This window comes from Danio rerio, chromosome 25, assembly GCF_052040795.2.
Source record: "Danio rerio strain M-AB ecotype USA chromosome 25, GRCz13ab, whole genome shotgun sequence".
NCBI lineage: Eukaryota > Metazoa > Chordata > Actinopteri > Cypriniformes > Danionidae > Danio > Danio rerio.
The window spans coordinates 26107141-26131712 of NC_141045.1; the positions used below are offsets into that span (position 1 = coordinate 26107141).

Here is a 24572-nt window from a genome sequence, read left to right on the forward strand (position 1 = left end):
GAATATAGAACAACATGCTTATCCATGTCATAACAACCAACCATCAACGCATGTGTGACTTCGTCTTCAGGCACATTTAGAGCTAATCGAATTATTGGGGGACTTTCTCAGTGAGCTGTCAACACCTTCCTTGACTCCACAAATACATTTACAAGCTTGTGCTTATGCAAATAGGAATCCTATTAGTGACAGCTATTTCTTTTTATCTAAATGTATTCAACTTGAAGTACTCCAACTGCATACATATAAACTGAATAGCTACAGTTTGGGTTATATGGGAAACGATCTGGATAAAAAATCATGGACGACTCTGAAAGCACCATTGAAAGGAAAGTGCATATCTGATTCGTCAAAGCTAATTTCAGACTGTATAAAAACACAAGGTATTTCACCAAATAAATATTTCAGAAAGGGCTGCACGATTATTTGATTAAAAGATTCTGATCTCGATTCCAAGCCTCCCACAATCATATTTCTATGTATAATGATTCAGCTGTCTACTGAGCCTCTGATGAGCATAAAACATTCAAAACCCGCATTGCTTTGACCCAAAAGAAGCAGCTGACACTTAATTATTCAATTGCTTCAGTTTTCAGTCTTTTGAACCACAGAATATATATTTTTTTATTTACTGCAGAAAGTCAAATTTGCACAGAAGCTGGGAATCCATGTTGACATTTTGTTAAATCATTCATGTACAAATGAATGAATAAAATGACAAAAAATATTAGAATAATTTTAGTAAAATAAAAATGAATTGAGAATCCGATTGATATGAATAACTAAGTTAACTAAATAACAAACTGGTTGGATTATTTGATGTCAATGTGCATGTGAATAATAACATTTGTGCACTTTTAATATAAACATAAATTAAGAAATGTAATACCCTCTTCTCTTAAATCAACCTTCCAAAACATGACAACCTCAAAACATTTTGCAATTCTGAGTGTGCCTCACACAGGTGAGTGTGTTTGACAAACCACCTGTAGAAAACACATTCTTTCATATCACTGACATTTTAATCAACATTTGCACAACTTTTGCACCAGACTTTTTTTTTTTTACAATCACTCTATATTTCTGAAAAATAATTAATTTACATTGTGCAGTTACAAAAGGTTCTTCACACAGATGGTGAGTGGGCTTGACAAACCACCTGTAAAAATACCTTTCTTTCTCTCTCTCTCTCTCTCTCTCTCTCTCTCTCTCTCTCTCTCTCTCTCTCTCTCTCTCTCTCTCTCTCTCTCTATATATATATATATATATATATATATATATATATATATATATATATATATATATATTAGTGCTGTCAATCCATTAAAAAATGTAACTAATTAATCACACTTAAAAAAAATTTAATGTTAATTGTAACACAGATTTCTTCATGTAAACAACATACCCACAATAAACCATCAAGATCCTGGCCTGACAGCCATATTTATTACAAAAATTAAAACACAGGCATGTTAATGCCATTTGAACTTCAAAACAATCAATGCCAATAAAGAAAACAAAAATACAGACATTGCACATATGGAAAATTATAAAAATAATAATAATTAAGTATAGAAAATCTGTGCGCGCCCTTGAATAGGTTTACCAACTCCCATTCTATAAAAGCACAAAAGCCATATATAGGAAATAACGAGAGTTGACAAATTAAAAAACTACATTTTTTAAATTTATTATTAAAATAAAATTATAATCCACACTGGAAATGTGTGTGCCTGTGTGTTTTGAGGGAGCCTAATAAATAATGAACATAACAAAAAAACTGCCTGCTGACGCACACAGTTAATGTTGATTAATAAAATAAAGATAAATAATGAAAGCAATGTGTCAGAGACCCTAATTTTTTTAACTCAACAATGAAACATAAAACGATGCTAAAAGATTTTACATTGTCAATCAAATGAACTTAAACAATTAAACAAAAAATGCAACAAATATTTGTTTGGGCAGAACTACAAAACTAAATGTAAAAAAGTTGCTTAAGTTGCACACTAATTTGGTCATGTATAAATATCATTATATTAACCATATACTAGAGGAATTATTATTTCCATATATTATAACATATATTGTATAAATATTATTGTCACTATAAGCCTAAATCATGCTGACGATCAAAAACACAATGTCATGATATCTCATGCGATTGTCTTCTGACCGAGTGCATCTTAAAATACATGACTGACACTCCTCATAGAAATTGAGAAGCAGACATTCTTTATAATTTGTAAAATAAAGACTTCCAGGTTCAGGAAACAGCAGGAGGAAGTTGCCGCGGCCGTGGTGCAGATTAAAAGTTAAAAAAGTATGTTTATATGGACAGATAGGTAACTAGAAAGAATAGACAGGAATATATTGATCTGTGCCCCGCTGCAGAGTGTAGACGGGAAAGTCTGCTCTCCTGCGGGGCGGACCCGCGCGTGAGAAACAGGCGTGACCCTCGGCTATTTTGACAAATACACACCTAGGTTACACAGAGCCCAACATGGAAGGTTGTGATTGGGTCAGCCCAATGTCAATAAAGAAAAGAACCAATGTGCTGCAGATTATGTCACACAGCCGGTCTGTCCGGAAAAGAAACATTACTTTCAGAGCCTGACAGCTCACACAGCACCGTCAATCACTGAGGCAGTAAAACATGACAGTCTGCTGAGTGTTTTATGGGCCAATCAGATCATAAGAAGATGATCAGCCCGGCCCAAAAAGTACGTCGAAACAGCGGGAAACTGCCCGGCGTCTGCCCCTGGCCACAACAGGAAAAAAAAAAATATTAATAAAAAAATGCGTTAATTGCGTAAATTTTTTTAACGCGATAATTAGTTCAAATTAATCGCATGCGTTAACGCGTTAATTTTGACAACGCTAATATATATATATATACCTCCCCCTTCTTTAGCTCCCTAATTGTCATGATCACCAGTGATCCAGGCTTGCAGATTGCTGGTATACATTCACCTTCACCCAGACTACAATCATGTCACTATATAAACAACAAACTGCACCTCACACACCTGTTCCAGTTCTCCATTGATTACACAAACATAGATGGGAGCTGCTCAAGGACTGATTACTCAGAGTATATAGGCGGCTCAATTTGTCAGTCACTTTGCTGAGATTTGTTGATTTATACTCTGCTTACATAGCGTTTTCCTTGTTTAGTCTTTCCGGCGCAAAGTGTAAAGTGCATGGTGCAAAGAGTAAAGTGCATGGTGCATAAGCATTAAGGGTTTGTCTAAATACACTTTTGCTATTTTAAGAACGGAAAAAATATACTTTGTGCCCTGGCGCATGGTTATAGATGTCCTATGCCTCATATGTTTTATTACCTGACAGGTGGACAAATCTAAGCTTGTTTTTATCAAAACAAATATAAATATGCATATAATACATAATATCGCGAATAATAACAACTTTAGGTCCCACTTTATATTGTGACCTCAACTAATATGTACTTACATAGGAATTAATAGTTAGTTTCAATGTACTTATTGTGTAAATACATGTATTTATTGTGTACTTGTGCTTGATAAAATACATGTATGTAATGACATCTGTAATTAACTTCTGTAATTACATTTGTAAATACACTGTTGACCATCCCTTAAACTTTAACCCACCCTTAAACCTACCCATGCCATCAAACCTGTCCATAACCCAACCTCTGTCCCAACTCAAAAGCAACACAAGTGTTCTCAAATACATTATAAACACAGTAAGTGCATTGTATTTGTTTTTGATGTAAGTACATAGTAGTTAAGGACACTTAATATAAAGTGGGACCTAACTTTATAATAAAACAGCAAATTATTATGAATAAACTGAAAAAAGCCCCTCAACATGAAGTAGGCATGGAGGTAATGATTTTTTTTTTTGTTTTATTTTGTTTTGTTGTGTTTAACCCTTGCCTTGTTTACATTTTCTGCCGCCTGTACTGACCAATAGCCTGTGACCTGACTACGCTTCCGGATTTCCTTGTGTGTACTCATTTTCTCCTATGTTTGCCTGTCTGACTAGTTATACTAATGCAGATCTTTCATTAAAGTGATTCCTACTGCACTCCAATTTTCACAGAAGCTGGCATAAAAGTTACCAAAAATTATATAAACTGAAGTGATCAATACTGATTTTGATTGAATCTTAGTGCATCAAAAATGACCAGTGATTAACTACTCATTTAGTTAATCAATTACTCATGTATTGGTAACACATAAACACAAGTTAAATTGCCATTCAAACATTTGTTCAAGAAATTCAAATTCATTCAGGAATAAAATGTTGCCTAATAAAACTATTAATTTAAAATATTTTTTATTCAGGTAAATAAAATATTTTCTGCTAGAATTCACATTTTTTAGCAGTCAAGTATTCTATATGTGTATATGGTCACTTTACAATAAGGTTTCTTTAGTTAATGTTAGATAATATATTTACTATAGATTTAAATATACAACATATTAATTATAGTCGTACAGAATTTATTAGTTCAGCATTTATAAACGAGTTATCAAAAAGCCAAAGTTATGCTTGTTAAAATTGGTTAATGCATTAAAAATTAACAATGTTAACATGAATTATTAAGGTTAAGATTAATAATTACAATAATAAATTAACTGTTCATATTTTCTTTTTGATAGTAAATACATTAACTAACAATAACTAATACAAACCTAATTATAAAGTGTTACTAATATTGATAAAAAAGAAGTCATTCTCAGTTTATCCATAATTGTGCTATTAAAAACAGATTTTTTTTATTATTTTTTTGTAATAAAGCATTGCTAAAAGTGTAATGTATACTGTGCATCATGCTCTAAAACTACTTCAAACTTATAACCCCCACTACGCTAGCCTAAATGGACCTTCTTTTACTTATTATTCTGAAGGCATACCAAGAAAGCCCTTCATCTCTCGAGAGCAGGTGCGTTAAAGCAAAAAGATCAAAATGAATCTGATGTTTTAAGGCTGTAAACCGTTATCATTGTTTATGTTGATGAGCAAGGCAAATTAGTGATAAAAATACACCCATTTAACGGATGAGTTTATCAAGGAATCCCCGTGGTGCGTAGTGTCAAATCATTTATCTACTCCAAGCTGTTTGCTAAAGCTCATTTCCTCCCTCATTCCAGCAGAAGTCATCAACCAATGACATGCAGATATTAGAGGCTTCATAACTGATGTGGGTGTGCAAATGATCAGGCATATGGGTTCAGATGACTCTTTTTGGTGCAATGTACAAGGAACATTAAGCCAAATTGGTGCATGGTAATGGGAAGGCAAAAATAAACACCATAAACACTATCGGAAGGCATCCATGAAGCTCTGAATCAATAATGGCTGTATTACTCCAAGTGACTAGATTAGTCTCAGAGCCAAACTGGGGCTGTGTCAGGTTGTATAAAAGCACTAAAGCAAATCCTAAATGCAATTGGGTATGTGCCAATTTTAGATTTGAAAAAAGTAAGCATTGTATAAGCCAAATGACATTACACACAAAAATACAGTCCTCAGCATATATACGTACACCCCTCACAAATCTATCTTTAAATTCATATTTTTATTAGGAAGTTATACAATATTATATTTGTGTATATTCATCAGATTAGTCAGTACTGAAGCCAAATCTGGAGGTAATCTAACAAAATAACTTAAGATAATAGTCTGAAAAATAGTACACCCAAATTTATATGTTATAGAATTGCGTTAAATACAAACTTTAAAAAAGATGAAAAATCAAGAGAAGTTGAAGTGAGTTGAAGATGGTTGAAATTTTGTAGGAAGTTTTTTTTTTTTTTTGCAATATTTTGCTTAAATTTAATAGCATTATGTTTTTTAATTTCTAAATATGATTGGTAACTAAAATAATATTTCCATAATTATATTGGTTTAATAAATCTGTTTTGTTTAAATGCACTAACTATCTGCATATATATTAGATCACTGTTTCTCAACCACGTTCCTGGAGGACCAACATTTCTGCACATTTTCCTTAAGCAAACACACCCGATTCAGATTATCAGTTTATTAACAGAGACTGAAAGGAGACAGACAAAGGATCTAATACATGCAGTGTTTTGGTCCTCCAGGAACCTGGTTGAGAAACACTGTATAGGATGGATGGCTCTTTAAAAAAAATAATGTTTTATTGAATAGAGATTTTAAATCGACTGAACTGTTTAACTGACATTCTGTTATAAAAGTAAATAAATGAATGAATTGACTAAAAAAAAGGAAAAGAACACATATTTTACTACAATTTAAATAAACTGTTGAAATAATAATGTGTGAAAAAAAATCTAATAAATTAATTACCATATTGGTTGGATTATGTAATCTGGGAGTATACTGTATCATCACCTTGGAATTATAAGGTTCTATCTGCATTCTGAAATATTTTGAGATACTGAGCTTTTGCATGCCAAAATTAACCAATGAAATATTAATGAGCATGTATGAGACAAAATGAGTACAAAAAAATCTACTGAACTACATTGGTTGGAATATGATCTTGGAGTGTATATGAAAAATTGCATTTGTACAATTTTAATATAATATAAGTTAAGAAAGGGGATGATGCCTATGGTCAGGAGGGGCCTGTAAGAAACTTCTCTAATGGCCCTAAGCCTCGTATTGTATCTCTACTTATAAGGGGAAACTCTTGTTCAGAAATGTGTACTGCAATTACAGTGTTCAAAATGAACATTAGAAGTTGTGTGACATTTTGCTTGAAAAAAAAAAAAAATTTAATATCAATATACTTTTCAAAATTAGAATGTCTAGTACCCTGTTTGCTTTAGGTCAAACTGAATATTAACAAATGTAAATAATAATAATAATAATAATAATAATAGCAATAATAATAATAATAATAAAAAATAATAATAATTATTATTATTATTATTAAATTATTTAATTAAAAATACAGTAGGATCATAAAAATAAAATTGTCAATTTGTCAATTTTGTAAATTTTTGTAAACATTTGTAAATTTGTAATTTTGTAAAATTCTCTCAGCCTCACGCTTTCAAAGCACAGCAAACACCCAGCACATGTTTTAAAACTTGAGCTCAGGGCTATGGTCATGATGAACAAAAACATTATTTTTACTCCATTTAATAATGACTAGGCTTTGTGTGAAACTTGTGCCCAAAACAGTAGTACGCCACAGATCAGTCAAAGAAAAACAAGCTCAAAAAGGAAAGTTTAAAGTCTAGATGGGATACAGCTGCGAACATAACTTCAATATAGCATAATTAATATATTTTACATCACTTTGATGATTGTGTTTAAGTTTGGGGTAGACATTAATAAAATACACTTTGATGCATAATTTAATAAATAATATGAATAATACTCTGTTTTATAAGATTTTACATCAATGTGATCGTTGGGTTTAGGAATGGGGTGGAGGTAGACGTTAATAAAAACGCTGAAGGAAAGAAATGAAGAGTTCAGATGCAAAAACCTCCTAATTTATCAGACATATTTTCTTGTAAATAAGCTTTTTCTAATCAGGCTCCTCTGATAAGCTTCAGAAATTTCATTTTATATGTAATGAAAAGGTTATTAGCAAGTAAATATATATATATATATATATATATATATATATATATATATATATATATATATATATATATATATATATATATATATATATATATAATTATTTTTATTTATTTTTTTTTAAATGTCATTTTTGTCACAATTCTTTGTTTTTTAACAAGGTCATTTTTCGTTTGCCTCATAACCAGCTAAATCCACGTCTGCTTTTCATGCAAAACCCTCTAAATCCACCTATTGGAACAATACGGAACCCCGGAAGGGACGTAGTGGAGGAGAAAAAAAATGGGTGGGTGAAAAAAAAATAATGGGTGAAAGAAAAAAAATGGGTGGGAGGAAAATATATATTTCTAAGTTTTTTGCGTTCTCTCGCAAAGATGTTTTGCGTTATCTCGCAAAGATGTTTTGCGTTCCCTCGCAAAGATGTTTTGCGTTCTCTCGCAAAGATGTTTTGCGTTCTCTCGCAAAACTGTTTCTCCACAAACACTTCCTGTTCACTGCACTCACGTAAACCCTCCCGTTTTTGCTGAAATTCTCCCATATTTTACCATTCTATCCCACTTTCTTTACATTACTGTGCGCTGATTGTCGCCTTTCATTGCAACCTCTGAACCAGTGAATGCATGTTTAAGCGCTGACTGACAGACGCGCTCCATACAATAAACTGATCCCAGATCAGCGTCTGTACGCGCCATTTAAAGGGACACTTCTGTTATCAAACAAGTGCGCAGCAAATGAATCTCATGTTTTGTTTAGTTTGATAACAGAGGTGTCTCTGTAAGAATGCACAGATCTATAATGAAAGCAGTCCATTACTTTAGAAACTTCATATTAATCCATGTATTTGTCTGTTTAAACATACACCCGCTCCTCTGTAAATGGCGTGTACAGACGCTGATCTGGGATCAGTTTATTGTACGAAGCGCGTCTGTCAGTCAGCGCTTATACATGCATTCACTGGTTCATAGGTAGCATACGCACAGTAATGTAAAGAAAGTGGGGTAGAATGGTAAAATACGGGAGAATTTCGGCAAAACGGGAGGGTTTACGTGAGTGCAGTGAACAGGAAGTGTTTGTGGAGAAACAGTTTTGCGAGAGAACGCAAAACATCTTTGCGAGGGAACGCAAAACATCTTTGCGAGATAACGCAAAACATCTTTGCGAGGGAACGCAAAACATCTTTGCGAGGGAACGCAAAACATCTTTGCGAGGGAACGCAAAACATCTTTGCGAGGGAACGCAAAACTTTGCGAGAGAACGCAAAAAACTTAGAAATATATATTTTCCTCCTACCCATTTTTTTTCTTTCACCCATTATTTTTTTTTCACCCACCCATTTTTTTTCTCCTCCACTACGTCCCTTCCGGGGTTCCGTAGTACAACACAGTGTAATTAGTTGAAAATGAAGATGCCATTAGAAATTATTTTACCAAAAATAAAACACATTACACAAACCACCAAGAATTAAAAATGTATAAATCTGTCAAGTGGCGGTTCATTCTGCTGTGATAGACCAGGGAAAAGGCGGAAGGAAAATGAATGAATAAAATCTGTAAAGTAAGTGCATTAATCAATACCATTAAAACTGACATTGATTTAATCTGAACAATCTGTTGTCATTTCTGATATTTGAGATTTAGATTTTATGTAAGTAGAACAATGTAAACATTTTAAACACTGTAAACTAAGCTTGGTATATTCAAATGTAGTGTAAAAACACAGTGAAACATAATTTTCTGTGCATTGTTCATTAATATAAAACGCTTATCAGACATATAGGTATTATGAAGTAATATAAATAATGTATAGTTTTATACATTATATTTACCTTTTGAAAAAATGCTTAAATTAGCAAATAAAACACAAGGTAGGCCTACTGGGGAAAAAGGGGATGCCTCCCAGACAATTTTAGAAGCTGTCATTCATTCATTCATTCATTCATTCATTCATTCATTCATTCATTCATTCATTCATTCATTCATTCATTTATTTTTACCATACTTAAGGTCTTGGTCCCGTGTTTATCCTCATAGTATCCACGTAGGATAATAGAATAGCATCTTAACTCAGTTTTTTGTGAAATTGAGTTGCCGTTGATTGTATAGTAAATCAGACTCATTCAAAGTAGCGTCGCTGCGCAAAAACACATTATGAATGCATACTACACTTTTGACTGTACAGTGCGTTTTCTTTTTCTTATAATGCAAAGAGTTTTGAGGGACATTTTAATTTGTCATTCACTGACAGTCAGACAGGCCCATCTAGTTCATCAAACTCCGTCTTTTAAAATCGAAATCAAAAGCGAAATATGTCTCCTCATAAGAGTCGGCATATCAGCGCACTGCTACATTGAAAATATATATTCGATTCACGCTTCTGATTGGTTCTCGGGATATATATGCTTTTGCTGTCAAAGGCAAGAGGTGTTTAGCAGCTTTTGCCAACAAACTGTTATTTCTGAATGGTCTGACGCTGCGATTTTAGATGATTTGAAGCAAATCTATTTGCTGATGGTGTAGTACAGTACATGCCTAAAGCCTTCACTCAATGTCATTTTCTTATTTTTGGCGGAAGTGGCGTTAAGCAGCTTTTGCATCTGAACTCTTTAAATGTAATTTGTGTTATTTGTGTAATTATATATAAACATCAAATGTAACATAAAACTCTTGCATAATTTGAAAGAAAAACGTCAAAAGAATGAAAAGAGATGTCAACATAAAAAGCATAAAAAGTGAAGTGTCAAGCAGAGAACTCTGAGAAACAGATTTTTTTTTTATTTGAAGTGGATCAAAACAGACAGGACTCTGTGTTGTTGAATAGTTTTAGGACAACTTGAACAATGAAAGGTTTTGAACCACTTTAGATGTTGACTACTGTATGAAGAAAACTACAGATTTTTAGTGTGACATTTAAAAAAATAAAAATTAACATTAATATATATATATATATATATATATATATATATATATATATAATTTTAGATATTATATAATATATTAATATATAATTTTGTTACTGATACTGCACAGTGAGCTGGAACATTACAAAGTAAACCTCAAACAGAGGGGATTTAAAACTGTTATGGGGACACTGAGCATCAAGGACATTCAGCCCAGATAGAACATGAACATAAAGATTATTTTTTAGGATGACGGGATCTGTACTTATTCATTCTGATAGTCGATGTTGAGTCATACTACTGGGAGGCTTCCTGTGTAAGCTAAAGTGCTGTAGTTCCTGACCTGCAGTGACCATGATGCCAGCGCAAACTAGGGTGCACTATGGTCTGGTCTGACCTGAGAAGAGCTGTAATTATATAATGTGAGGTGACTCCATGTACGGTGACTGCCATAGTGATTTTATTGCATTCGGCCTTAATCTACGGTCATGTCTGAGTGTAATCCTAGAGGTCATGCGAGCATGGCAAAATTAATCTACAGACAAACGAGAGAAGATTTAACAGCATATGTGGGGTCAAACTCTGTTTTTGAAATAAAAAATAAATTATTTAATTAAGATTATAAATGTATAAAGTGAGTCACAGGCTTTAAATGGAACAACAGAAAAAAGAGAACAATGATTTTTTTCATGATATAAATTCACATTTATTAAGTCAAGATCATATGTAATAAAATTTAGATTTTTTGGGATGCTTCTACAAAATTAATTGAACTTTCTTTTTTTTTAATTGAACTTAACTCTATCATTACAAAAAAAATCAGACCACACATTTTCTCTGCATTGCTAACAGATTTCTACAGTAACTTACTGGGACCATTGTTCTAGCTACGTATGTATTTACAGTATTGTCTATCTTTACTGTGTTTAACAGTGTAGTTGTAGTGTAGCAGTCTGCCAGTAACTTACTGTAAATCATTCACAGCAAAAATATTGTGCTTACTTTTACTGCACTTTTTATCTTGCTGCATATGTATTTCATAGTATTGTCTATCTTTACTGTAAAATATACATTAATTTTCACAATGCAACTTTAAAATATAGTAATATACTGCATAAATGTCCTACAAAAAAATACAGTTCAAATTAGTTAAATACAGTGCAATTTATAAAAATAGTTAATAATGTAGTTGTAGTGCAGCTTGCTGCAGTAAAATATTATAACTATATTACAGCAAAAATACTGTACTTACATTTACAGAACTGTTTATCTTGCTGCATATGTATTTACAGTATTGTATATCTATACTGTAAAATATACAGTATTTTTCACAATACAACTATAATATACAGTAACACTGCATAAATGTCCTACAGTAAAATACAGTTTATATTACAGTTAAATACTAGGTAATTTATTTAAAAAAAAGTGTTTACAGTGTATTTGTAGTGTAGCAGTCTGCCAGTAATTTACTGTAAATCCATTACAGCAAAATACTGTACTTACAGCACCATTTATTTTGCTGCATTTGTATTTACAGTATAGTCTATCTTTACTGTAAAATATACAGTAAGTTTCACAATGCAACTTTAAAAGATGGCAATATACTGCATAAATGTCCCACAGTAAAATACATATTAGTTAATTACTGTCATTTATAAAATAAAAAATAAAAAAAACTGTTAACAGTGTAGTTGTAGTGTAGAATTCTGCCAGTAACTTACTGTAAATCAAATACAGCTAAAATATTGTACTTACACTTACTGCACCTTTTATCTTGCTGTACATTTACAGTATTGTCTATCTTTACTGTAAAATACAGTCATTTTCAAAATGCAATTTTAAAATAAAGCAATATACTGCATAAATATCCTACAACAAAATACAGAACAAATTAGTTGAATACAGTGCAATTTGAAAAAAAAAAAATGTTAACAGTGTGTTGTAGTGTAACAATCTGCCACTAAATTACTGTCAATTACAGCAAAAATACTGTACTTACATTTAAAGCATCATTTATTTTGCTGCATATGTGTTTACAGTATTGTCTATCTTTACTGTAATATATACAGTCATTTTCACAATGCAACTTTAAAATACAGTAACATACAGCATAAGTTTACTGCATGAGTTCACATTACAGTTAAATACTGTGCAATTTACAAAAATCATTAACAGTGTACAATTAAAATAATTTCAATAATATTTATTGAAATTATTAATGTTAATCAATTATAAAAAAAATACACTTTGTATATACTGTTGCAATTTTCATTTTTACATTTAATAAACTTAATATTGTGATCAGTAAATACTTGAACCCAACAGTTATTGCTTGTAACTTAATACTGTCTGTTTCCAACATAAATATTGTAATCAGGAAGGGTATTTTGGAGTGGAGAATTGGGCCTTATTCCAATTCATAATTGTCTGTGTTAGCTATTAAATTTATCTGAAATATAACTAAGGCTACAATTACATTCTATACCATAATAATGTCATGCAGCACAATGGATAACACTATGATGTGACAGAATATCTGCATTACACTAAAAGAAAAAAAAAATCTCATTTTTTAAACTTTCAATCCAGCTTATTATACAGGCTCTCAACCAGTCAATGACATTAAGCGGAAAACTAGACCAATAAATATAAGCATATTTATTCATTTACAGTTCATTATTTCAGTACATTTACTATTGAATCAAATTAAATAAAATTAAAAAATGCATTTCCTGCCAAATACTTAAGAGCTTGCATATGATTAATTGCATTACGTATACTTAATATATATATTTAATGCATATATAAATTTAAATGTATTTTATTTCAGTTAATTAAGCAGTAATGTTTCCATTAATTTGATTCATCAAAGAATCCTGATAAAAAAAATTCATCCTGGAATGCGTCCTAAACAAACATGTTGCTTCTGTGCTCAAACATCACGATAGATTGATCTAACATTTAGAATCAGCATTCATGTGACACTGAGACTGAATAATGAAGTTTGTCCCACAAAATGAAATAATTAATCCTTTTCCTGTTCATCCATATAAAATGTCATAGAAAAATCTACATTGCCATAGACATAAACATGACTTGCCCTTAAATATTTGACTAACAAATAGTTTATACAATTTGATTTGTTTTTTGAAGTTGAACATCTAGTTTTCCATAATTGACAGATCACATTGTGGAGAGTCACTTGAGTCGTAATAAAATAAGCAGTGAAATTTGGTAGTGTGATTCAAGGTAATTCTTTACTCCTGGATGAACATGCCCAGAGTCACAGATGACCCATAGCTGAATAAGCAACCTCCTCTTTCTCGATTGTTCTCCCTGTTCCAGCAATCTGTGTGGAAACTGTGTGACTGACAAGGAGCTGACGGCTGACATTGATACAACTGGGTGACTCAGAAGAGTTGTATATACACTTTATATACCATTCAATAGTGGCAGGGTGATTAAAAATGGTTTTTAACTACCCAGGCTCATTGGAGATATTCAATTCAAGTTATTTGTATATCGCTTTTTACAATGATTATTGTTTCAAGACTGCATAAGATAGGACAAGGAAATGTGGTCATTCTGTGGGCACTTTTTTACATTTAATGTGGAACTTTCATTTGGTGGCTCCATTCTGGACAAGAGTTATTCAAAACCTGGAGAAATGGCTGGGACAACCTTTACCTTATTACCCAAGAGTCTGTCTTTTTGGTGATACAGATGTTACTACTTCAATGTGTTCCTTTTGCCGCCATTCATACCGCGGCGACGCCGGTAATTGATGCGCCAGCAGCATTTGACCGCTGGGTGGCACTTTAACCACAGATATTCAGCTTTGCCTTTTCACAATGCTAAACAGACTGTTCTGTAGGCGTAGCTTACTGTATGTGATGTGATGTGTTCAATTAAAATATTATTTTAATTTAGTTTTTCTGGTAATAGACATGCTCTTACACTATACTGTATGCTGTAGAAAAGATCTACTTTACAGAATGGAATATCTAAAGCACAGGCTGGGCTAGTCATCGCAGGATGTATAATTGCTGTGAGACTGGTGCTGCGAAATTGGAAGAACTCAGATACTCCCTCTTTTAAGGACTATATTGAGCTAATCACTTCTACTGCATCATATAAAGGTATGTTGGCAAGACTTCTGCACTCCACCCATACTATTAATCAGAAATGGCATAGCTTTTGGCAATATTTGGAGAGCACATAAGAGGAAAATTGAAGGCTTGTCAATTTGACTGTCTGTTGTATTGTATTATTTTATATGTTATATTTGTTATAAATTTTTTTTGCTATTATTTTTATTATAATTTGTTTACATAATTTTCCTGAATGTTGATTTTGTATTGTGAATTGCATGTTGTGTGGGGTGTAAAAGTTCAAATAAAATAAAAAAGTTGTTTCAATTGTTTCAAAGCAAATTGTTTCAAAGCAGCTTTACAAAAGATGCACATTATTGCATTACAAACAAATTAAGTTGACGTCACAATCAAATAGAAAGTTATTATATACAGATATAGTTTATTTGCACTGTCTGTATTTTGTACTGTCTGGAGCCAGCACCTAAGCTTTTCACTCATCATAGCACACGTGCTGTTGATAATGAGACAAAAAAAGTGATTTGATTTGATTTGATTTGATTTGATTGCTAAAATTCGCTGTGTATATTTCTGCTATTCTTACTGTCCTCATCATGTTGCCGGTTCGCTTGTCGTGCCAAATATCAGCAACTGACCCACCCACCTACCCTTTCCTAAACCCAATCGATAAGTGTTTTTTAAAGCAAACAGAAAAGCTATCGCAGGCATTTGCATTTTAATATGCTTTTACACTCCTATTTTGGGTTTTGTTTTACCTGGTTACCTTTGCCGAACTCAATTACTGGCCTGCGCTGCTCCGCCTCCCTATTAAACAACTAAGTAAACCAGTCCATGCACAAAAGCTGTTCATACAGGAGTAAGTGGTGAGGAGAGTACGCTGGAGAGGCCGTTTTCATTCTGAAACGCTGCTGCTCCGTCTCAGTGTGGATGGGGAAAGACGGAGACATCTGAAAACGGAGGCGGGGCTGCAGACATTCGCCTCTCTGATTGGGGCTTTTCCTCAATATTAAGTAGCCTAACACACAGTTCAGTCCTGAATCTTCTCCGTGTAAGTTCAGACTTCGCAAGTTTGATCAAGGCTGCATCTCTTCTTCTCAGTTTGATATGGAAAACATACCGAGGTCACGCGTCAATCTTCACAGGGAACAGTGTACTTTATAACTTCATTCACATCACCCTGGCTACGTTGTTTCACTTTCTCAACAATAAAATGTAAACTTGATAAGGAACTGCCTATTTTTATTTTAATATTAACAACTAAACAGACAGCAGAAATGTTGAGGCGTCGTGCTGCCTGAGCGTCATCTTCACTGTGTGAATATTTATAACAAAACGGAGTCTATAACAACTGCCTCCTTTCAATTTCAGTGAAAATACGAAACATACCCTCTTTTTTGCTGAATATAAGTTTTAATAATCGATAATGGCCATTATAAAAGTATAACATACAATAAGTTTATACATTATAGGAAATAAAGGCAAGCGATCAGTCAATATACAGAATAGGCTACGTGATTACATTAATCATTAACTTATCTTTGCGCTCCGCCAAAACACGTTACCTGAGAACAAGTAATAGATTCCAATGACCAAAGTCAGGGAATATGTCGTTAGATAAAGACAACAAGATAAATGAAATATCACGTTTAATAAATATAGTGAGATTAGATCCAGCGAGAGATGCTTGATGAGAAGTCCGACCAGCAGAGCTCTCATCTGGGTAGATGGGCTGCAGCGCTTGCCAAAGTGTGTGTGTGGTCACGTGATGTGCGTTTTCACCGTTTTGGTGTGGACGGAGAGCTGTTCAGAAACGCTGGGTAAAACGCGAGTGTGGATGCATATCGTTTTCATTCTAAAATGCCATTTTAAAACTAAAACGCACAAGTGTAAACGGGGCCTTAGTAATGAGTTGTGGCTGGAAGGGCAATCGTTGCGTAAAACACATGCTGGATAAGTTGGCGGTTCATTCCACTGTGGCGACCCCTGATTAATAAAGGGACTAAGCCGAAAAGAATATTAATGAATGAATATTAAATATAAAATAATAATGAATATTAATATAGGTGTACACTAAGATTTTTGACTGTGATCTTAGATTTTTAGTTAGTTCCAGTTTTGGATTTGGCACTGACTAATCTAATGTATATGCACAAGTATATCATTACAACGCATCTGGTGGAAAATGGTAATTTAAAGAGAGATCTATGAGGGATACACTCATTTAGGTTATAACACGGTATATGATAGTGATTCACACAGGTTTGAAATATACTTGCGGTGGAAGCCAGATTAAAACACACCTTTTACCCACAACACATAAATGGTCAATAAAAATAATGTGATTTTTAACTATATATATTTTTTTTATTATGACACTGTTATACACCTTTACTTTTTAATGGGCTAAAGTTATTTAAAAAAGGTTGTTGAAATAAAAGAAATCCACAATTTCTCTCTTTTTTTATGCTATTTAGGAGCCATGCGCACCCACTGACATGACTCTCTTGCTCTCTTGCTTGACATTTACAGTATCACCAAAGCCTTTTAGATATGTATAAAGTATGTAATATATTAACATCATTAATTTAATAAAATATACAGCAAACGAGAAATAATTTCAGAAAAAAAATATATAAAAATAGAAAATATAGCTAAAATTGTTATAAGTACCAAAATAAAAAGTGTAGATTTTTTAAATAAGGCAAATTAGTTGCTTAGCCATTTCTAACAAATATTTTTTTGTAGCCATATAGATGTCATTTTGTTCTCTCCAAGTATATGGTAACATTTATCCGAGTTGTTTATTAAATGATTCAGCAGTCAGCTGCGAAAAAAGGTAATGCAAAAATGCATACAAATTGCAACAACTTTAGAAAACGAAAGTAATTGATCGGAATTACGAGATTCGGAAACTACGGTCAGACGCATTTTGGAGGAAAAGGTGCATCTTTGTTGGTCTGCAGAGCACGTGAGATTGTCTGTGTGAGAGACAGATCGCGCACACATAGAACCAGCAGTATAGGAAACATGCAGAGCGAGAGAAGATTTTTCACTGGTCAATTTATCACGAATGTTTGACCTTCTTATACGGATACAAAAAAAACGTAAAAGGATGATAATAATAGTATTATTTATGTGTCACCACCAAATATACTTAGCATATTGTCTTTGGACGGCAAGGAGGGACTGTGATTCAAAGCAACGGCTCCTAAAAACGCAAACGCATGCACCGGGTCACAACAGCAGACAATCCACTAGCTCATGTCATTCGCCAGTTATGTAACAGAAATGTAACAGTTAGTTAGTGTTTGGCCAGCGACGTGCAGGAATTACACTTATTAATAAGCCATACTTACATGCTATTTCAGAGTGAATATAAACAGTATGGGAAGGCTGCCATTGTTCAGAAATGAACCAATGTCGATAAAAAAGCTACTTCAGCTCAATAAGGCAGGTTAGAGGGAATAGCGCTTTTTACTGATGTTTTGTTGTTAAACTAAATAAAAATCTACATCATCACTGCTGTCAAAGGCCCCTTATGAAACTGAAAATAGTCACATCAATCTTTTGCCAGGAGATTTCAGTGGCTGAACAACATGTCTGTGCATATAAGCCATTCATAACACAACACAATCTAACATAAGCTCGGCCTGACTAAAATAGTTTTAAAACAGAACATTACCTAACAGTAATACTTCAGCTATGGTGTCGTCCTTCCTCCAGCATGCAATAAAGTAACTCCAATATTGATTCAGAACTTTTAAAAGTTTTAATTCAGCAATTGATTTCACCGCGTCTGTGATTGTCTCGTGTGCACATGTGCTCATGCAGGCGGGCATGCAAGAATGGCGGGCATGCATTTGCTGACAGACAGTTTAAGCTACTTATCGGAATTATGGGAGATGTCGGCCCGACAATATTTAATTGGATGATTTTTTTTTATGCCTTATTCAGAATATACAAATGCATATAAACACATTTAGATCATTTACTTAAATCATTACTATTGGACTGTGAAGAGACTTTCAACCAGCACAACAAAAAAATGTTTCTGAAGACAATCACCTGCTGCACCTTTAATATACCTGGGCGGCCCGCCCAAGTAAAGGCTATGTGTGGAAAGCACTGTATGCTATATACAATAACATCTGAATATGGATTTTAGATGGTCTGTTTACTGCACTATGTATTACTGACTATTATGCATCATATTTAATTTAGTATAATTCAATGACAAATGTTATGCAGTGATTACCATTAATGTTTCACTTACCCACAGCTAGTTTCCAGCAGACTGTCCCCCACCTGTAGTGACGCCATGCCGAAGTCTGCTATCCTGATGTTATTTTTCTCATCCAGCAACAGGTTTTCTGGCTTCAGGTCTCTATGACTGTACAAAAGCACAAAGAGGAAGAAAATAAAACATTCATATGAGATGTGAGAAACTGTGCCATGACGGAGTGAGCTTCATTATGCATTACATTATGTTTCAGCATCTCAAAACTGGTTGTGTCTATGTGATCCTTTTCAATTATCTGTTTCTTCCCACTATTATCTAGTCTACAAGCCCCTGTGATAACAGATGCCTGCAGTGTCAGGGTCCAAGCACTCATCTGACCACAGGTGGACACAGAAGCTGCTTTCGACCTTCAAAATGAATACGAAAACCTTCTTTTTAATTAATTTTCTGCCCAGATTTTCACAGTGTGAAGCAAGATGACACTGTGTCAAAGATCTTGAATCACATTCCCATTAGAAAATATCCATTAAATATGCGCGCACACAATGCAATGAGAAACACTGCACTGACTCCACCCACCTGTGTCAGATTAAACAGGCAAAATGACAATACTGACCACTGATTTACCATAGCAGTAGTGGTGTATGGAGAGAAAGATGTATAACAGGGCATTTTGATGCAATTGACCCATGTTCTATTGCAGCTTTTGCTAAAAATAATTTTGTTGTTGTTGTTGATGATGATGATGATGTCGTTGCCATTTTTCTTATCACATCCATTCCCACAGATTTCTAAACTTCACTCTCAGATTTGTGGCCCCACCCCCAGCTTATGCTGGCAGATATAACCAGCCATTTTTAATTATTATTATATTATAACATACTGTTTTCATTCATTCATTAATTGTCCTTTAAACACTGGAAGGACACTGGGAGGAAGAAAAAACGTCCATTTTGATTTCAAAGGCATTTCCTGAAAATACTATAATTACAACTCTTTTTAAAAATGCTAAGAACATAGGCAAGGCAAACTTAATTTATAGAGCACAATTTTATACAACCATAGTTGATCCAAAGTGCTTTACAATAAAATAAACAAAAAATAAATAAAATAATTAAAACTGGTATTTAAAATGTAAGAAATAACTCATTTCTAATAATGGATTTATTTTATCTTTGCCATGATGACAGTAAATAATGTTTTACTAGATATTTTTCAAGACATGTCTGTACAGCTTAAAGTGACATTAAAAGGCTTAACTAGGTTAATTAGGTTAACTAGGCAGGTTAGGGTAATTAGGCAAGTTGTTGTATAGCTATGGTTTGTACTGTAAATTATTGAGAAAAAATATAGCTTATTCTAGCCAAAATAAAACAAATAAGACTTTCTACAGAAGAAGAAATATTATCAGACAAACTGTGAAAATGTCCTTGCTCTGTTAAACATCATTTGGAAAATATTTTTAAAAAAGTAAAAAATTTGAAGGGGGCTAATAATTTAGACTTCAACTTATATGTATAAAGGTAATACTAAAATACAAATAAAATAACATGCATGCGTCACTCAAAGGCAAGAGAGAAAAAATAAGTCTATAAATTAGATTTTAAAGCATCCAATGAAGTAGCAATCCTGATGTTCAGAGGGAGACTTTTCCAGAGCCTTGGGGCCGCGACACAGAAAGCTCGATCACTTTTTGATTTGCAGCGAGACCGAGGGACAGACAAAAGAAACTGGTCATGGGATCTTAACATTCTACAAGCTACAAGTATAAGGCCTAATAAGTTCACTGACATAGGCCGGGGCAGAATTGTGCAATGCTTTATAAGTGAAAAGAAGGATTTTAAAATCAACTCTGAATTTAAAGGAAGCCAGTGCAATAAGACAAGGACAGGGGAGATATGATCTCTTAGTTCCTGTTATTAAACTGGCAGGTGCATTTTGGACCAACTGTAACTGAGAGAGTGTTGACTGAGGTAGACCAATGAATAAAGAGTTGCAGTAGTCTAACCGAGAGAAGATTAAAGCATGTTTTACGATTTAATTTTTTTTTTTTTTTAGAAATAAATGGCTTAACTTTTGCCACCAACCTATGCTGGAAAAATTTTGTTTTTGCTACAAAATAATATACAGCAGGGAAAATAGGTACTGAACATGTCAGACGAAGGCGCAAACGCATTAAGGGCGTGTCAGAACGCACTTTTGCTATTATAAAGATGGAAAAACCCGCTCTGCAACACTGCGCATGGTCTGACAGGTTTGTGCTTATCTCCTAACTTATTAGTTGAGTCTCATCTCCTATTACCTTCAAGAGTCAGTTGCATTGCTCTTTACATAGTATAAAAAGTGATTATTCATGAACTGCTTTTAATAGCTACTGTATTTCCACGTGTATTTCCAAGTGTGAATAGCTGTACCCAAACTTTTAGTTTAATTCTCTAGTTTGATGCAAACAATAATTTTTGTTCTGTTTTTTGTTTCTGTTTTAAATTTTTTTATTGTTATATTTGCATCTACGTAGGGTATTTTTATCAGTTAAGAATCTGTGAAGAAGTCAAAACAGAATGAGGAATTTCTCCTTCACAAACACAACTTAAAACAAGAAGACACGTCTCTTATGAGTGTATTGCAGTGGTTACAAAATACAAATTCCTTTAAAAACTTCTTTCTTCAGTAGATTCCCACAACAAAAAGCCTCTGTTTGCCAGAGTACAGTGATGAGTAATAAAGCAATCCCACGTTTCTGTTGAGCTTATGAACGTAATGGAACAATTTCTAACCCTTTAGTAGTCTTGGTCTGCTTGTTTGGTGTGCACTGAGGTTAGACTACCATGCTTATTTAAATAGCCAAACAAGTATGAACTGAACCCTATGCATTAAAAAAAAAAAAAAAAAAAAAAACATTTAAATTAAATAAACAAGTGTAGGATTTTTGAGTTATGGGTGGGTGGGTTGTAGGATTAATGAGTTATGGGTGGGTGGTTTGTTGAATTTTTGAGTTGCTAGCTGGCTGGTTTGATGGTTGGATGGTTGGTTGGTTGGTTGGTTGGATGGATGGTTGGAATGTTGCATGGTTGGTTGGTTGGTTGGATGGTTGTATGTTGGTTGTTTGAAATGTTGTATGGTTGGTTGGTTGGTTGGTTGTATGTCGGATGGTTGGATGGATTGGATGGATGGATGGATGGCTATGGCTAAATATTCTTTAGCAGCCTAATATATATAACAAATAGGGTTGCATGATATATCGGCCACCATATAGTTATCAGCCGATAAAGCTATTTTTAGGAATATTGTTATCGATCCGATGTCTAAATTAGGCCGATATCTTTAAGCCAATAGATTATGTAATTGTACAAAACTGCCTGCCTCGCACACGCGTGGACGAAACTTGTTCAGACTTGTGAATCCAGCATAGGGGCTCTCAACTTACCGCCTAAGTCTGTTTTTACATTATGCTCTGTGTTTGTCTGTAAAGTCATCTGCTCAAAGCTCAGGTTTTATATTAAAATCTGACTCTGAGGTCAAATCTGCACCCTTTATCATTAATCTGCGGTTTATCATAAACTTTTCATCGATCATTTTTCCCGCAATTGCCAGTAAGAACGAACATATAAGCATTGTCAGATCGACAAGCAGCACCTACATGTATTTAAAGAATCTAAAATGCCAAAGGAATATCTATGCCGCATTTTCTAAAGTAATACAATCTGAATTTAGCTGTTCGCTTGTATGGTGGCTCTAAAACACACCTCTAAAAAAGGCTTTTTGGCCATGACATATTTGTACATGTGTACATCACTGTAACATGTTTTATTCAAGAACATTTGAGCTGGTTTGAGCATTTTCGTCTTATTTAAACTATATTTAACTTGCTTGTCGATTAAATCCCATTTTGTTATTTAACCTATTATTTGTATGCAACATTCAAGTTGCATGTTAATTTGCTTTGATGAAAAGGAAATAGTTTTTTTTTGCATGCTGATTTATGTGTAATCGTAAATATGGGTCTATATAATCACCTTGCGGTTTTGAAATTAAAGTTTTTTTGCTTTGAGTATAGACTATTCAGTTCATAAGAGCAGTTCAATATATTATAAAAATATAACATTTTGAAATATTTATCATTATCAGCCTATATATATCAGCTATCGGCCTCCAAGTCTGAAGAGCTATCGGTTATCGATATCAGCCATAAAACTCATATCCCCAAAAATAGTTAGAACATAATTGTTCATCTGTTTAAGAGAAAAGTTACCTGCTAAAAACTTTGAAAATACTACATGAAAGTGACACAAAGTGGACATAAAAATAAAACACATTTATGAACTCAAATCTCACATGAGCTAATAAAACGGAGCATAAAAAGATTCATACCACAACAATGTTCATGAGACAGTCTGCAGAGATAGGGTTTATTAGCTGTCACAACAGCCACATCCATAATGACTCTTTAAAGTCACTTTCTGACACATTAATATGACCTAGATATCATATTCTCCCCTGAACAGTTTGTTGATTAGTGGTTGACTATAAATTTTCCTAATTAAATAGTAACAAGGTTAATTTGAACCCCTCTTCTCTGCAGGTTAATGGAAAAAAAGGGAAAAACAAACTGCACGTTAGTTTATTTGCTGTAATAAAACATTCCCTGATGTTTTTGATAGTATCAGGTTTATATTGGCCACTGAAGGCACTGAATGTTTCCCCTAGTCAACTGTAAGATATTTATTTGCCCTGTGATAGTTTTAAAATTTTGTGCACATGGTTTTGTGTTGTTTGATGATACAGATCTGCATTTAAATGTTGCTTCATTTAATTTTCATGGGTACCGTCAAAACAGCAGTTCTGGCTTAAGTGCCCCCTGCTATAAAAAACTTCATAAACAGTATCTGTTTAACATCTGAATGCATAAGGTTTGCTTTATTTATTCTTGCAGCTGAAAAATAAATGGCCAGAGACAGGTCAAGGTTGGTTTTTGGTGCCTATAAACTGGCAACAGAAGCTCCTCTATAGTAAATCTGAACCCAGTGGGTGTGATTTTGCTAAGTAAAATGTGATCCTGAATTAACATCTATGTTGATCCTAGAACATAATTTTTGTTTGAAAATGTAATCCATATCTATTCCCTACCCTAAACCCAATCATAACTGTAAATTGTTCCCATAATCAGAGAAGAAAAATAGCTGGATAATAATCATGTAAAAGTACATAAACCCAATCACAAGTCTAAACATAGCTTAAACTGTAATCATATTACACTCTTAAAAAAAAGGTTCCTTGAGGTTCTATATAGAACCTTGGGGTTCTATACTTGGCCAGTAGAACCTTTTACCCAAAAAATGGTTCCATTTAGAACCCTTTGACTGCAAAGAACCTTTTTGATTAAAATAGTTCTATAATTTTTGAATCATAACATAATTATGTAGTAAAGATTATAAATTAATTATAAGTTATAACACAGAGAGACAAAGCTTTTTGAGTCAAAACCTAATAAAACGAATGCTGTGGTCAAAAACTTAATCAGTGTACATTATGATGGGATTTTTTTTATGCAGGTTTGTACAATAGCATATAACTTAGTTTAGGCCTAGTTTATGTTTAACATTTTTGACAAATTATTTTGTGAAATAAATAAAATGACCAATTTATTTAGACTGTGCAGTAACATGTTGTTATGGTTTAATAATTTATTTGAAACTAATAATCATAAAAAAGCCCTCTGGTGACGTCAGTCATTGACAAGGAC

General features: G+C 33.4%; 1 protein-coding gene and 1 pseudogene across 24 annotated transcripts in view; one reads left to right on the forward strand and one right to left on the reverse strand.

Moving 5' to 3' along the window:
* LOC147837710 (uncharacterized) overlaps positions 1-24572 on the forward strand; it is a 633655-nt pseudogene that overhangs the window by 286028 nt on the left and 323055 nt on the right. The window lies entirely within an intron of this gene.
* brsk2a (BR serine/threonine kinase 2a) overlaps positions 1-24572 on the reverse strand; it is a 312045-nt gene that overhangs the window by 75416 nt on the left and 212057 nt on the right. For all 23 annotated transcript variants that reach the window (XR_015526514.1, XR_015526511.1, XR_015526510.1 and 20 more), the window contains exon 5: positions 18863-18979. Coding sequence is in view for 12 of the 23 variants with exons in the window: in XM_087312364.1 (XP_087168490.1) it covers positions 18863-18979 (117 nt within the window). In the remaining 11 variants the exon portion in view is untranslated. The remainder of the gene's footprint in view (positions 1-18862; positions 18980-24572) is intronic.